Consider the following 13094-nt stretch of genomic DNA (forward strand, 5'->3'; position numbering starts at 1 on the left):
ACTAAAAGCATTTTGAAGGAGAAAAAATAACCACAATCAGAAATAACCACATAAACATTGTGCATTTCCCCCCAGTGCGTACTCTCTTGCATAAAAACTACGATTCAAAGTTGCCACAAAATTGCTGAACAAGAACCCAACATTAAGACCAATAAATAATTTTGTACATTAGTACTCCCCCCAAAAAAGAACTCACTCGGAATTTTAATATTATTGCGGTACTGTTTGACCTGTATATCATTCCAAATCCGTAAGAAAATATTAGGCCTACTCCTGTTGTAGTATAGGGAGCCAGTGTAAGCCCAACTAAGACATGCGTGCCATCTAGTGGTGATTGTTGACATTACAACTTAAAACTATAATGAGCCCCTGCATATTTGTAGTTTGGGCCATGGATTTTATCCACAGCATTTTTTCCTATTCAGGATTTTTTCCCTTCCTATTTCCTGTGGAAAACATCGAATGTTTATCAGCATTTTTTTTTTTTTTTTAATTAAGTAAGGAGCGACTCAGTGATCGCAGTCCGCCAATTGCCCATCTCTGTTCTACCCCATGTTCGGGCTTCCACCCACATTAGGTTAGGTTAAACGGAAGACTGAATTGTCCACTGTGAATGTGAACGTGTTGTTTGTCTATGTGCCCTGCGACTGGCCTACGACCAGTCCAGGCCAAGGGTATATTCCGCCTCTCGCCCAAAGTCAGCTTTGATAGGCTCACCCGCCATCCTCATGAGGACAAACGCTGAAGAAAATGGATCGATGGTTCTTCCTCCATTTATCTACTTGGCCGCAAGAGGACATTACATTTTGTGGATGTAGAGACGGGCCTCATGTCCCTTGTTTCAATTCTGCTCACTTCTTGTGAAAATTAATTATCTGGCTTCATCTTCATGTAGTAGTATTCTCCTTTGGGATTTAAAAAAAAAAAAAAAAAAAAAAAGAGCGAGTCTGGAATAGCCCATTTTATGCAGATGTGAAAAGCCCCTTCAAGGAAGATTAACGTCTCTCCGGCACAAACGGAATATTTAAATTCTCCAACAAAAAAAAAAAGACCACCAGGCTTCTAAGGGGCTGACTTGCACCATAGCAGATCACAAAAATAGATTATTGGGTTCAGATGTGGGGAAATACCGTAATCCCCCTTGATCGCGGGGGTTTTGTTCCACACCACCCCCACAGGAAGTGAAATCCGCGATACAGAAATACCCTATTAAAATACTCCATTGGCATGTTTTTCTAGCATTTACGGCAGTTTTTTTCTGGGTCTTTACACACACAATCTATGTGTTTACAGTAAACAAATCCCAATTTTTCCAAAATAAACGTATCATCTCCCAATATACATCATCAATAGATGCCGATGAAGTATCATTTGTGTAGTGGCATCAGAATACATGGTCATGTGGGAAATGAAGGCATACTTACTGTTTTTCACTTGTTTTATATTCATGGACTTTTGCTACAGTGTTGTCATTGGTTAGGGATAAGCAACAGCGCATTCTAACTTGTTCATTCAATGTAAAAAGAGGCCCCGTGTGTTAGGAGGAAACGTTGTTCAACACAAGAGTAAAGTTTGAGAATAACTTCATAACGCAGTAAGAATAAAGTCATATTTTTGATAGTATACGCTGTAAATTTACAAGAAAAAAATAGTACTTTATGGTCAGAGACATTTTTCTACGTATTTTCAGTGTAGCCCTAAAACTTTTTATAGATTTTAAAGGCAGTTCAAAATGACACACACACACAAAAAAATAACAGGGCGTTTTATGCCCCCAGGACTACAATCATCATAAAAAATCAAACATGGGGAGTTGTAATTTCCTCACATGTATTTATTCAGTTCAACTGTCAGAAATAACACAACAGTGATGTTCTACTTCTGACAGGTTGCTTTCAATGGCACACAAGGTGAAAGGGGGGGGGGGGGGGAAGAAAAACAAAAGACTGAACATAAATTGCGTTTATGTTGATGATTATTAAATGACAAGTGGTGACAGAGCCGGCCGGCCTGTTCTAAGACTCCAATCGTGACCGGAAATGCTCAAAGACATTGAAAGCACAGGCTTTTCTTTGCATAGCTTAACGGTGTTAAAACAGCAGGCTGCGTGTTCTCATTAACTACAGGGGCATCTCAATGAATTACAGTATTGCAGAAAACTTCATTCATTCATATATTATTTATATATATTTTAAGAATGTTAATTTACTTTGAGATTTGAAACTATTTACGATCATAAAATCGGGACATTTTTTAAGACTCACTCTACAGTGCATTAAAAAAAAAACCTCCACACCTCTGTTCAAATGCCAGGCGTTTGAGATATAAAAATGAGACAGACTTAAATAATTTCAAAACTTTTTTTCCACCATTAATGCGAGCACTAACTTGTTCAAACCGAATGAGGGAAAAAAGAAAGAAATCGAAGAACAACCGAGATACGGTGGTTGCACAAATTCCTACAGCTGCTTCAAAGTTGCCGTTGGCCTCTTGAAAGCCTCCCGAACGAATTATCACTGGTGTCTTATATTTTCTCCACTTGGTGATGAAGGTTCCATAGTACGCGTGACACTTGGAAATTATTTTGTATCTTTCTGGCTGCTGACTTTGAACAATGACATTGCCACGATGCTGTGGAAGGTCTCTGTGGATCATGGTATCTTCTGCTGTTCATTTGACTACAAAAATGTCACGTTAAGCCGACTAGAAGAGCTGAACTGAGTTTGAATGTGAGTGAACACAGCCACATTCTCAGCTGCTTATTTTGTATTTCCAATCTTGAAACATTTCCTTACCGCTGCACGTTACATGTTTGTGCATTTTTTTGCACTGTCAATTATAAATATCCTGTTATGAATAAGAAATGGATAGATTATATATATAATATCTTATTCAATTAATCTAAAACATAAGTGACACATTTATCTATTACACTACTCATTTTTTTAAATCACAAATGCAATAAAATTTAGATAAAGTTTTTGCACCGATTCTGAAACTGCCTTTGCTTTTTCTTTAGCACATCAAGTCCACTTTATTTAAAGAACACTTTAAAACAACCAAAGCTGCATACAAAGTGCTGTATGTGGAGTGAAAATTAGCAATATTTAACAGCACAAAAACACTAAAAGAATACTGAGTCTTGTGCTAAGTCAAGTCATACAACAAAAATGTTTTAAGATGCTATAAATTTCAACACATGGTAAAATGAGTATCGCGCAAGCATTTATAGGTCAAATTTAAAGCGGAAGTCATCCCAAACATTTTTTTTTCAAGAATATGTTCCCAGCAGGCCCACTAGTTGAAACTTTCTGATTGATTTTGCGTTTGTTTGCTCACAACGACCAATCACGGCTGACGTGTTTTCAGATTCAGAAAACACGTCAGCCGTGATTGGCCGTCGTGAGCAGTCGTGATGTCATTTTCAGTCGACAGAAGACAAAAGGGCCGCCACCTGAGACGGCTAAAAACGAGTGGATTAACACTTATTCCACAAATGCAATATTTATCAGAATGCCTTGTTTCAACTAGTGGGCTTGCATAGAACATATTCTTGAAAAAAAATGTTTGTGTTGACTTCCTCTTTGAAAATTTGAAAACATCTCCAAAAACCTGATGTGCAAGAAAAAAAAAGGAATTGACATTTTTTTTAAATCAGCACCAACATGTTTGTAGACACATAAAGCCAAATCTGATTAAAATTTGCTGTTGACCAGTGCTATTAAAATAATCATCAGTAAGCAGCTCGAAAAATTTAAAAGTGTGCAGCTAATCCATGTGATCGTCCCATCTCACTCATGGATGATCGGTATAAGAATGGGCAGTTATAAAACCCTGATTGGAACACCTCTTGGTGAAATATATATTTCTTTACATACAAAAAAAAAAACCTGGCATTTGAACAAGATTTTTTTTTTCCCCCCGATTGAGATTAATGACATTTCTACAATATTCTAATTGACTGGGATGTGCCGGCATGTGCTCCCCCCGCGGCAGGACATTTGAAAGCGACACGAGAAGCTCGGCACGCCTTTAAACCAAAAATCCAATGAGAACGTCGCCGAGTCACGTCTTCTCACCTTCATGTTTTGGATTTCCACAAGGCGTCTTTTCTCCATTGACAACGTACAAACTCACAGAAGACAAAACAAAAAGTGGACGTTTTCACAATGAAAAACTGATGTGGTTGGTAAACTACACACCCCGCGTATGTCGGTGTGGACGGGCTCCGTTGTGGTCGCTTGATCAGTAGTCACAACTTAAGGCTCGGTTCAAACAGGTCGCCGCTCATCTCCGCGCGGCCGCCCAAGACAACTCCAAAGGAATTGTCACAACACATTTCTAAAGAAGAATTCTAACTTCACACTTTGATGAAATTACATTCTGGACCAAAGGAAGACTTACAAAACACAATGTTGGAGACCATTTTGAAAGGACTTGAGTATATTTAATCATTTATTTTTAGGGGGGGATGTTCCACTTGTGCTTGGCAGGACGTCAAAAGTTGAGGGACATGAATGTTTTGTGCGCTGTCTGCGTGTCAAACAAATCTCTAGCGCCCTCCGTGGACCTGCACAGGCATTACTTGAACCAGCAAGTCGCACTGTGTCCTAAATGAGGTCGGCGCCAACGCAGACTGCGTGGCGTAATATGTGCAACGACACAGAAAATGTGCACGTACGCTTCCTTGTGCATGCTCAGAGAACAACAACGACAACAACAACAACAACAACAACAACAACAAAGTGTCATAGATTGAGAGGCGAACAGTCACTTGAGCTTTCGTCCACCATGACTTGAAATAATAGTAACTGCAGAAATAAAGCGGGATAGTAAGGAAACGATCATGGCTTTTTTTTCTCTGGACAAGGTTTGGCTCAGTCACAACATAGAAGCGCGCACGCACACGCTTGTAAGTGTCCACTTTCCGCCAAGCAACACAATTCGGTTCAGTCTGGTAGGATGTTTCATTTTTGCATTTGTTTTGACTAGTGCCACCTATACCTGCTTTTTTGCACCTTTGTCATAGGGTGCTGAAAAGTTGGAGCAACTGTCACTGTTGATTGTGCGAAAGAGAAATATTCTGTATTCATATTGTAGTGCCCAATTCCAATTAATTGTCTGTATAATAAATCAGATTTGGATGGGTCTTTTCTGGACACCGAGTCAAAAATTGTTCTTTGTCATAATATGTTCTATGTGCACCCACTAATCAAAACTCTGGATTCTGATTGATATCGCATTCATGTAGTAAGAATTAAGCGGTTTTCAGCCAGGCAGACATTTTACGCAGCACGGCCCGCTGGTGTTGACTGAAATTGACATCACAGTGCCAGCCGGCTCAGCTTTTTATTTTTTTATCCCCACCTGAAATTTAGATTTACAGTGGGTGTTTTGTGTTTTTACGTGCCATTTGTGTTGTCTGTTTACGCTACCACGACACCCGCCCTAATTGTGATAGCTGACAGCTAAGGCAGCACAATGCATCGAAAAAAAATAGCGACACCGCGCTAATGACCTATGCAATATGCATATCGCAAAGACATGCAATAATTTTCTTATGGAATTGAATTCCTTTATCAGAATTCGACCAGTAGAACTTAAATGCGCATTGCCATTCAATAGTTGGACATTCTCTAGGGGAGTTACAATTGATCAGCTAAGAACACATTGAGCTTATTCATTTTCGCCGCATGAAAAAAAAAAATTACTTCTTTCATTAGATAATAAAAATGTAATTTCCTTAGGTACATGTTAAATCGCAATAATATCGGCGACAGTCAACATCCATATCGCATGTTTTTCCAATATGGTGCAGCCCTCTTGACAGCTAAACATTGGAATTGTGTGACGAACCATGCACTGTAAATCCAGCAAAATGCACTTTTTCCTCTTCTAAACAAGTCAAGGAGAAAGAGGTAAGCACAAAAATTACGGTATAAAGCTATGGAAACACGAGCCGGATCACGATCGTTCCAGTCCTATTGTGGCAAACTGAACTGGCAGCTTGGAGGAAATGTGGTTTTCAAGTCATTGTTCCTTTCATACAACAATTCCATTTGTATGACTGAAACTCTTATTAACACCACAGCTGAGCACACGCAAAACAGTCACGGTGCCGACTGAGTGGTCTGATTAAGTGGTCTTTGCCCGCAAAGACTTTCATGGTCGCAAAAGGCTGAAAAAGCTTCTTATTGGGTCAAACAATCCGTTTCTAACACGGTGGCCCCTGCGTTTTTAGAAGCATGCAACGTGAGGACAAAAGGTGACAAATGGGTCTTGTTTCCACTCGAGCCCCCGTGGGAGGGAATTTCAGGCCATATTTGGCAAAAACCGGTCCGACAGGATATTGCTTTTCCTGCGCGAGAAGAGGCAGGGAGGCCCGCTACTGTTTACTATCGCCTCCCTCCATTATCACAACACCAAAATACACCCGCTAAAGTAAGGCTGCTCCCGTGACAAGGAGCACGTGCACGTTAAAAGTGACATTTCACTGCGCGACGGTGGTGGGGGAGGGGGGTGAGGGGGGTGGGGCACGAGTAGTGGAGCCGCGAAGAGTAAACGCGCTGTCCGTTCACCTCGCTGCTTGGGCCGGCCTTTTCGGACGGGGGAGCGGCGGCGGTTACTCTCGCTTGTCGGCCGCCTTGGACTGCTCCCTCTGAATCATGCAGCGGCGCACGATGCTGTCGAAACTTCCCAGGTAGAAGAGGGCGATGGTACGGAACAGACCCATGGTGACGATCTGCAAAGAAAATACCATCACACGACTGCAGCTCGAAAGAACACACGTGACCCTCCGCTATATTCATATGCATTGTGGGATTTGCAGGTTTGTGTGTTCTCCCGTATCAACTGTAACTTGAGTAATCCTCAAACAAGGAAAGAAGCATACAAGGGGTCCTTGTGCTGAGGATATATTTATATATATTTTTTATAGTACATGTTTTCAAGAATATGTTCTATGCAGGCCCACTAGTTGAAACAAGGCATTCTGATAAATATTGTGTTTGTGGAATAAAAGTTAATCCACCTGTTTTTAGCCATCTCCGGGGGCGGCCATTTTGTCAATTGCGTCGACTAAAAATGACATCACAGTTGCTCAGGGCTAATGACCAATCACAGCTCACCTGTTTTCTGAAGGTGAGCCATGATTGGTCGTTCCCTGAGCCCTAAGCATTTGTGAGGTCATTTTCAGTCGACAGAGGTGACAAAATGGCCGCCCCCGGAGATGGCTAAAAACAGGTGGATTTTGCTGCTAAACTCATATTCCACAAACGCAATATTAATCAGAATTCCGTCTTTCAATCAATCAGAACACTTTATTTGTCCCCGAAGGGCAATTTAGAAGGCGTAACAAGCAGCATTGTAGGACAAAACAACATCATAAAAAACATACATCGCTTACAATAATAAATGAAAATATATATCTCCATCTACTGCCAAATAAAAAGTGCTCTGTGCTTGATGCTAAGTGCTGTGTGCGTTCAGTCCATCAGTGCCGGTTGGGACAAGGCAGGGTTCATTGTTCAGGAGCAGGACTGCTCTGGGGACAAAGGTGGCCAACTAGTGGGCCTGCTGGGAACATGTTCTTGAAAAAAAATATGTTTTGGTTGATTTCCTCGCTAAGCAACTAGCTCATAAACTTGAATGTTGGGATGCTGTAAACCGAGGACGGCCTGTCGACACTTTTTTTTTTTTTCACTCCTCTGGTACCATCAGACATGATAATCAGTAGCATGCCAAATCTTTTTAAGATAGCTCAAGTTCCATTGTATGAATCACTCAATCTAACCGCCGCAACTGGTCAAGAATGCTGCTGTTCGAGTCCTTACTGGCACAGTTCCTGGATATTAGACCACATCAAACCGGTCCTAAATTCCCGTGTGTCAAAGACCAGATTCTAAAATCTTACTGATGGTCTAAAGCAGGCTGCATGTTTTTGATGTCTCTCTTCTGCGGAGCTGATCGTTTGAATCAGGTGCGTTGGAGGGGGGGGAGACATCTAAAACATGCAGGATAGGAGGCTCTCGAGGACCAGATTGGCGGCCCCTGGTCTAAAGAGCCTGGATTGGTCTTGGACCTAAATATATTCAAGAGCGTGTAGCTCAATAAGACACTTCAAAACTCTTCAACAAGAAAACCGTGAAATAGGGGTGGGCGATATGACGATATTAGATCGTTAAGCGGTTTAACGTGTTCACGATCTCATAAAGCCGTAAGATCGTTTGATCGTCTACATGGCACATTCTACACAGTTTAGGTCGATGGCGGCGCTAAGCCGCTGACGCGGATACCCGACCAACCAATCACAGCACGCACACTGCACCGTACGTGACACTCCCCGCCTCACTGTTTGTTTGTATACAGCGGGTAGCTATAGCGAAAAGTCACCACGAAGTTGGTCCCGAAAAGAAACTCCACATCCACAGTGTCGGTTTGGTTTGGCTTTTCCTCGGAGGACAAAGCGCAAACCAGTTGCTTGCATAGTTTGCAGAGTTTCGGTTCGGACGTCAGCGCCGACAGCCAAAGCAAACGGAGATCAGACCATGGCTAGCCAGAGGGAGCCGCTAGCTCCAAGCTAACGCAACCCACGGTAACACAGCCAAAAAACAAGCAAGCAGTGTAAAGAAGTAACTGAGGCAGTGACTTATTACGATGCGGAAGACATGATTCCCATTAAAACAGTGGAAAACGAGAGCTTTAAAAGACTCTTCAAAGTACTACACCTGCGTTACGAGCTGTGTTTTTATGTTTACATTATGTTACCTTTTATGTTTACATTCACTGCACATATTGATAAAAATTGTCACTATTCAAATTAAAACCTGTTCAGGAAGCTTAGCTGACTTAAAATGTCTTTTTTTTTTCTTTTAGAGTTTTATACACATTTTAAATATGTTTTATTTTGGTTAACATGAGGAAAATGGTCAGAAATGTGCAAACGAGTATTAAAAAAACGATGTAAAAAAAAGAATCGTGATAAAATCGCGACCGTGATTTTATTTTTTTTTAAATCGTGATCTGATATTTTTGCCAGATCGCCCACCCCTACCGTAAAACAAGTTCACGTGTGTACCTGCTGGAGACCCTCCGTGATGGAGGTGACCGGTGACATCCCGCAGGTGAGGGCTGATAGCATGTAGCCGTCGGGACCCACAGAGCTGTTAAAGTTGCCCTGCTGTGGCAACCCAAAAAAAGACAACAAACCTTACACTTAAATTCATACATTAGTAATTAGTTCATTCCTAGCAGCTGCTAGCCGATTTGTACAAAACAAGTCAAATGGTCCCATGAATATCTCTGCACTGGGTGACGTCGAGTATAAGCATTCACATTATGTCACATTTTTGACCACCGGGATACTAACTGCACAGCAGAGTCGCTTCTTACCACGGCATCTCGGACAACAATCTTGGCCACTTGGTCCGGTTGACAAACTCCGGAGGTTTCAGAGATTAATCTGGTTTCCAGAGGCTAAAAATCAAACAGGAGAAAAGTGATTAAAAAAAGAAAAGTGGTAAATGTAGGACAATTAACATGCATGAGCAACATTTACCTTCGTCTTGTTTTCCTCAACTAGTCCTGGCGTGTCTGTGTCAGGTGGGAAGGCCAGCGTCACGTAGATATTGTATGGCTTTATCTGGGGAACAACAACGATCGCTGAAAAGCGAGTTACACGCCATAGCCGGGTTTGAACATTGCCGCCGCCTCACTCCATATGAAAACCAACAAATGCCAGATTATCGGACATCTCTAAAACACTATCCCGAGAGATAATGTGGGGTCCTCCCCAATCTGCTCAGGAACCGGTCAGAGCGGACAATCGCGAAGGGTAAACCTATTTAATATTTACGATGGCAAATCCTTATCCTCCTGTGACGTGAAAACGACTTGGGAGTGGGGCCGTCGTTATCGAATATTTTTAGAATCAATTCCTCCATCGATGAATCAAGTAACATTTTATTTCGCATTCAAGTGTATTACAAAGCCAATTTTCCTTCATGCCTGTTTAGCAACAAATGATTGTTGTTTATTTGGTACAAGCAACATGGACAAATAATTATTCCGTGCAAAATTGGGAATCATTTCCAAAAACGTATTCAAATGAAGGCAATGTAAACAAAGGGCCTCCTAACGCTTTACCTCCATCTGCAGCGACTCGGCCAAACCGCGCAGCGCAAACTTGGACGGCGAGTAAGCCGTGTAGCCAAATAGACCGATCTGCCCCGCCTGGGAGGACACGAACATGATGCGGCCCATTCGTCTCTCCTTCATGGTGGTTATAACGGCACGTGTTGGATAAACACTGCCCAGGTAGTTCACTTCCATCAGTCTCTGTTGGACAAGAGAAGCGAGAGTAGCTTGCTGACGAATGTAAACGGGGAATAGTGAGACACCCGTCTCAGGGTTACCCACTTTAAAACGGTCGACCTCCACTTCCTCAAACTTTCCAGAAAAAGACGTTCCGGCGCAGTTTACGAGCATGTCGACAGGCCCCAACTTTTCTTGAGCCTGCGCGAGTACAAAAGTACATTTCAATATCTCAGCGAAGGAATATCAGCTCCTACAAAAGTAAAGCATTACCTGTTTTATTACACTTTCCACCTGACTGTAATCGCTGGAAACATCCACTGATATGCAAAGCACAACCTAAGTAAAGAGACATTTTCATATTATGACCCCAAGCAATCGAAATCAGGCTTTTTTTTTTTTTTTTTAAATAAAAGGTGTATTTGAAAGACATCATACCTGTTTGTCGTTGATGGCAAATTTCTCCAACTCTTTCTTGGCTTGAATCAACTTGGCCTACAAGAAGGCAAATATCCACTTTCAGAATGTACAAACTTGAAGCAAGCACTTGTGCGGCCTTACGAGAAACGTTTGCAAGGGGATTACAGCGTGTCCTCGGTTTACGACCGTCTCAAAATACACAGCATCCAGGTTACAAACGGCGCCCAGTGAACAGTGGCATAAGGATTTGCGGTCATGTGACACAAGAGGGCATGCCCAGCTGCAGCTACAGCTGAATATCATATTTCCATTTCATTTATATTTATGTCCATTAAGTGTTTCTAATACAATTATATAAATTATGACTTTACTCCATGATTAGAGTGACTTGGTGATATACTACGACACGTTTTGAGTTACAAAGTTGGGTAAAGTCGTCGCCATATGAAAAAGAAACTATGCAGTATGCACATTGAGGGATTTCTGTAGTGGAAGATGTTTTCTGTTTAATTTAGAATATATTTAATACAGTACTGATAAAACTGCATTTGGGCAGAAAGGTGGTGTAAATTTAGCACGTCTGCCTCACAGTTCTGAGGCTTACGTGGAGTTTACATCTCCCCGTCCTGGCATGGGTTTTCGTTTGGTACTAGACTTCCTCGAACATTCCAAAAACATACATGCTCACTGAGGACTCTTACCACACATAGGTGTAAATGGGATTGTAAATACCTGGTAGTCTATACCAGTGTTTTTCAAACTGTGTGTGCACTGAGATATTGTCAGGTGTGCCATGGGAAATTATCTAATTTGTGTGCCTGTGTGGTCTAGCGCCTGGCAGCGTAATCATGTCTTTGCTACATTGTAGTAGTCTTCCATACCAGCAGGTGGCAGCAGCAGCAGGTAGCTAATTGTCTTTGTTTAGAGACAAACGAATTAGTGACGCATGTTTATCCAAACAGGCCCATGTTTCACACTGAGTAAGTATCAATATGAAACATTATAAAATACTTTTTTCTTTGAGTTTATTTAAATCCTGTTCAAGACGTTATAATATAACGTCATTCTTCAATGTTAAAAAAATGCTTATATAAACAATATAACACTTATCTTGTTAAAATAAGCTTCTTTTTTTTTTTTTACAATTTCAGCTGCTGCGGTGTGCCGTGTGATTTTTTCATTGAAATAAATGAAAAAAGTTTTTAAAACACTGGTCTATACCACCATTTTACATTTTAAATGTCATTAAGCCTCTACGCGTGAAAGACCACGATCATGTAAAAACTATGTAATAACTCACCTCATCTCTTGCCACCAGCGTAATAAAAGCTCCTTGTCTGTAGCATTCCATCGCTATACATTTCCCAATACCACTGGAACCTCCAGTCACCTGGAAATTGTAAGATGAACTATTAATGTTTTATCTACACACGCGTGGACATGCGGCGCTGCTGTGTGACCCTCACATACAACGATACACGTGTAAATAATGCATGAATTGTTAGATGACGTAGCTGGCAGCTGACAGGACCGTACTTCCTTAACTTGTAGCCTTATAGCTCAAGTGTCACTGGAAGGCGCTCGGCATGACAGCTAACCAGCCATGCTTTGGCCGCACTCGTGACAGTGGTTCTATCGTAGCAATCCTCACATTGAAACGTCAGAACAGGATTCAAAAAGCGGCTGCCACAAACATGTCGATATATACGCGCTTATTCAGCATGCAAATTGCTTTTCCTGTGGACTTACCACGACGTGGGCCCCGTTCAGTTTGAGGGGTTTGGGGCTAATCAGCGGCGATATCATGTACAAAAGCAGCACGAAGGCGACAATGAAGGCGGCGACGACCAGCAGCATGATGAACGGCAGTAGCAGCCACCAGGAATGAACAAAAAGCCAGCCCGTAATTGTTGAGCTCAAGCTTTCTTCTGAGGACATGGGTGATGACTGGCAGTGGTTAGCTTGTTTGCTAACTAGCTGGCAAGCTTTGGAGGGTCGACAACGCAGCGGCGACAGGAGGGGGCGGTGGCCCTCAGAGAGGGAAGACGAAACGCATGATTCGGAGGAGTTGTGTCAAAGCGATTATCAAATATTCAGAGGTGCGTGACAGGTAGCTTGATATCCAGCGTTGGACCTTGGCTCGGCGTAACAAAGCGTAGTCCGTGTTAACCAAAACAAATTGTCCACCGAAAACGGTCCTTCTCCAGTTGTATGTGGTATATGTAGTTCTTAAATGCAGCCGGCTTGTATTCCGAACACGAAGCCGCGAGCGTTAATGGACCACAACTCACACAATGCAACGTTCCTCTTCCTCTTTGGGTGTCACGGGTTGCCGTACAAACGCACGCACTACTGTTATGTAC

General features: G+C 42.0%; 1 protein-coding gene across 2 annotated transcripts; it reads right to left on the minus strand.

Annotated features, from left to right (window-relative positions):
* Nucleotides 1-4437: 4437 nt before the first annotated feature.
* Nucleotides 4438-13033, minus strand: kdsr (3-ketodihydrosphingosine reductase). 2 transcript variants are annotated; one of them, XM_086042739.1, is made up of 10 exons: nt 12481-13033; nt 12032-12121; nt 10750-10806; nt 10585-10650; nt 10417-10512; nt 10144-10335; nt 9557-9640; nt 9391-9474; nt 9077-9175; nt 4438-6742 (listed from the first exon to the last, which is right to left on the minus strand). In XM_086042739.1, exons 1-10 carry the CDS (start codon nt 12667-12669, stop codon nt 6623-6625), a joined length of 1077 nt encoding a protein of 358 aa, XP_085898865.1. In that variant the 5' UTR covers nt 12670-13033; the 3' UTR covers nt 4438-6622. The 2 variants fall into 2 exon arrangements, with proteins under 2 accessions (XP_085898865.1, XP_085898864.1); XM_086042738.1 differs by having other exon boundaries at nt 9077-9178; nt 12481-13030.
* Between the last annotated feature and the right edge of the window lie 61 nt (nt 13034-13094).

Source organism: Filicampus tigris, chromosome 10, assembly GCF_054856515.1.
Source record: "Filicampus tigris isolate MCC_2025a chromosome 10, RoL_Ftig_1.0, whole genome shotgun sequence".
Lineage (NCBI taxonomy): Eukaryota > Metazoa > Chordata > Actinopteri > Syngnathiformes > Syngnathidae > Filicampus > Filicampus tigris.

Coding starts and splice junctions, on each gene's coding strand:
- kdsr (XM_086042738.1), bottom strand. CDS start 12,669: ATGTCCTCAGAAGAAAGCTTGAGCTCAACAATTACGGGCTGGCTTTTT. Junction 12,122..12,480: donor TGAACGGGGCCCACGTCGTG/GTAAGTCCACAG, acceptor TACAATTTCCAG/GTGACTGGAGGTTCCAGTGG. Junction 6,743..9,076: donor TCACGGAGGGTCTCCAGCAG/GTACACACGTGA, acceptor TTTTCTTTGCAG/ATCGTCACCATGGGTCTGTT.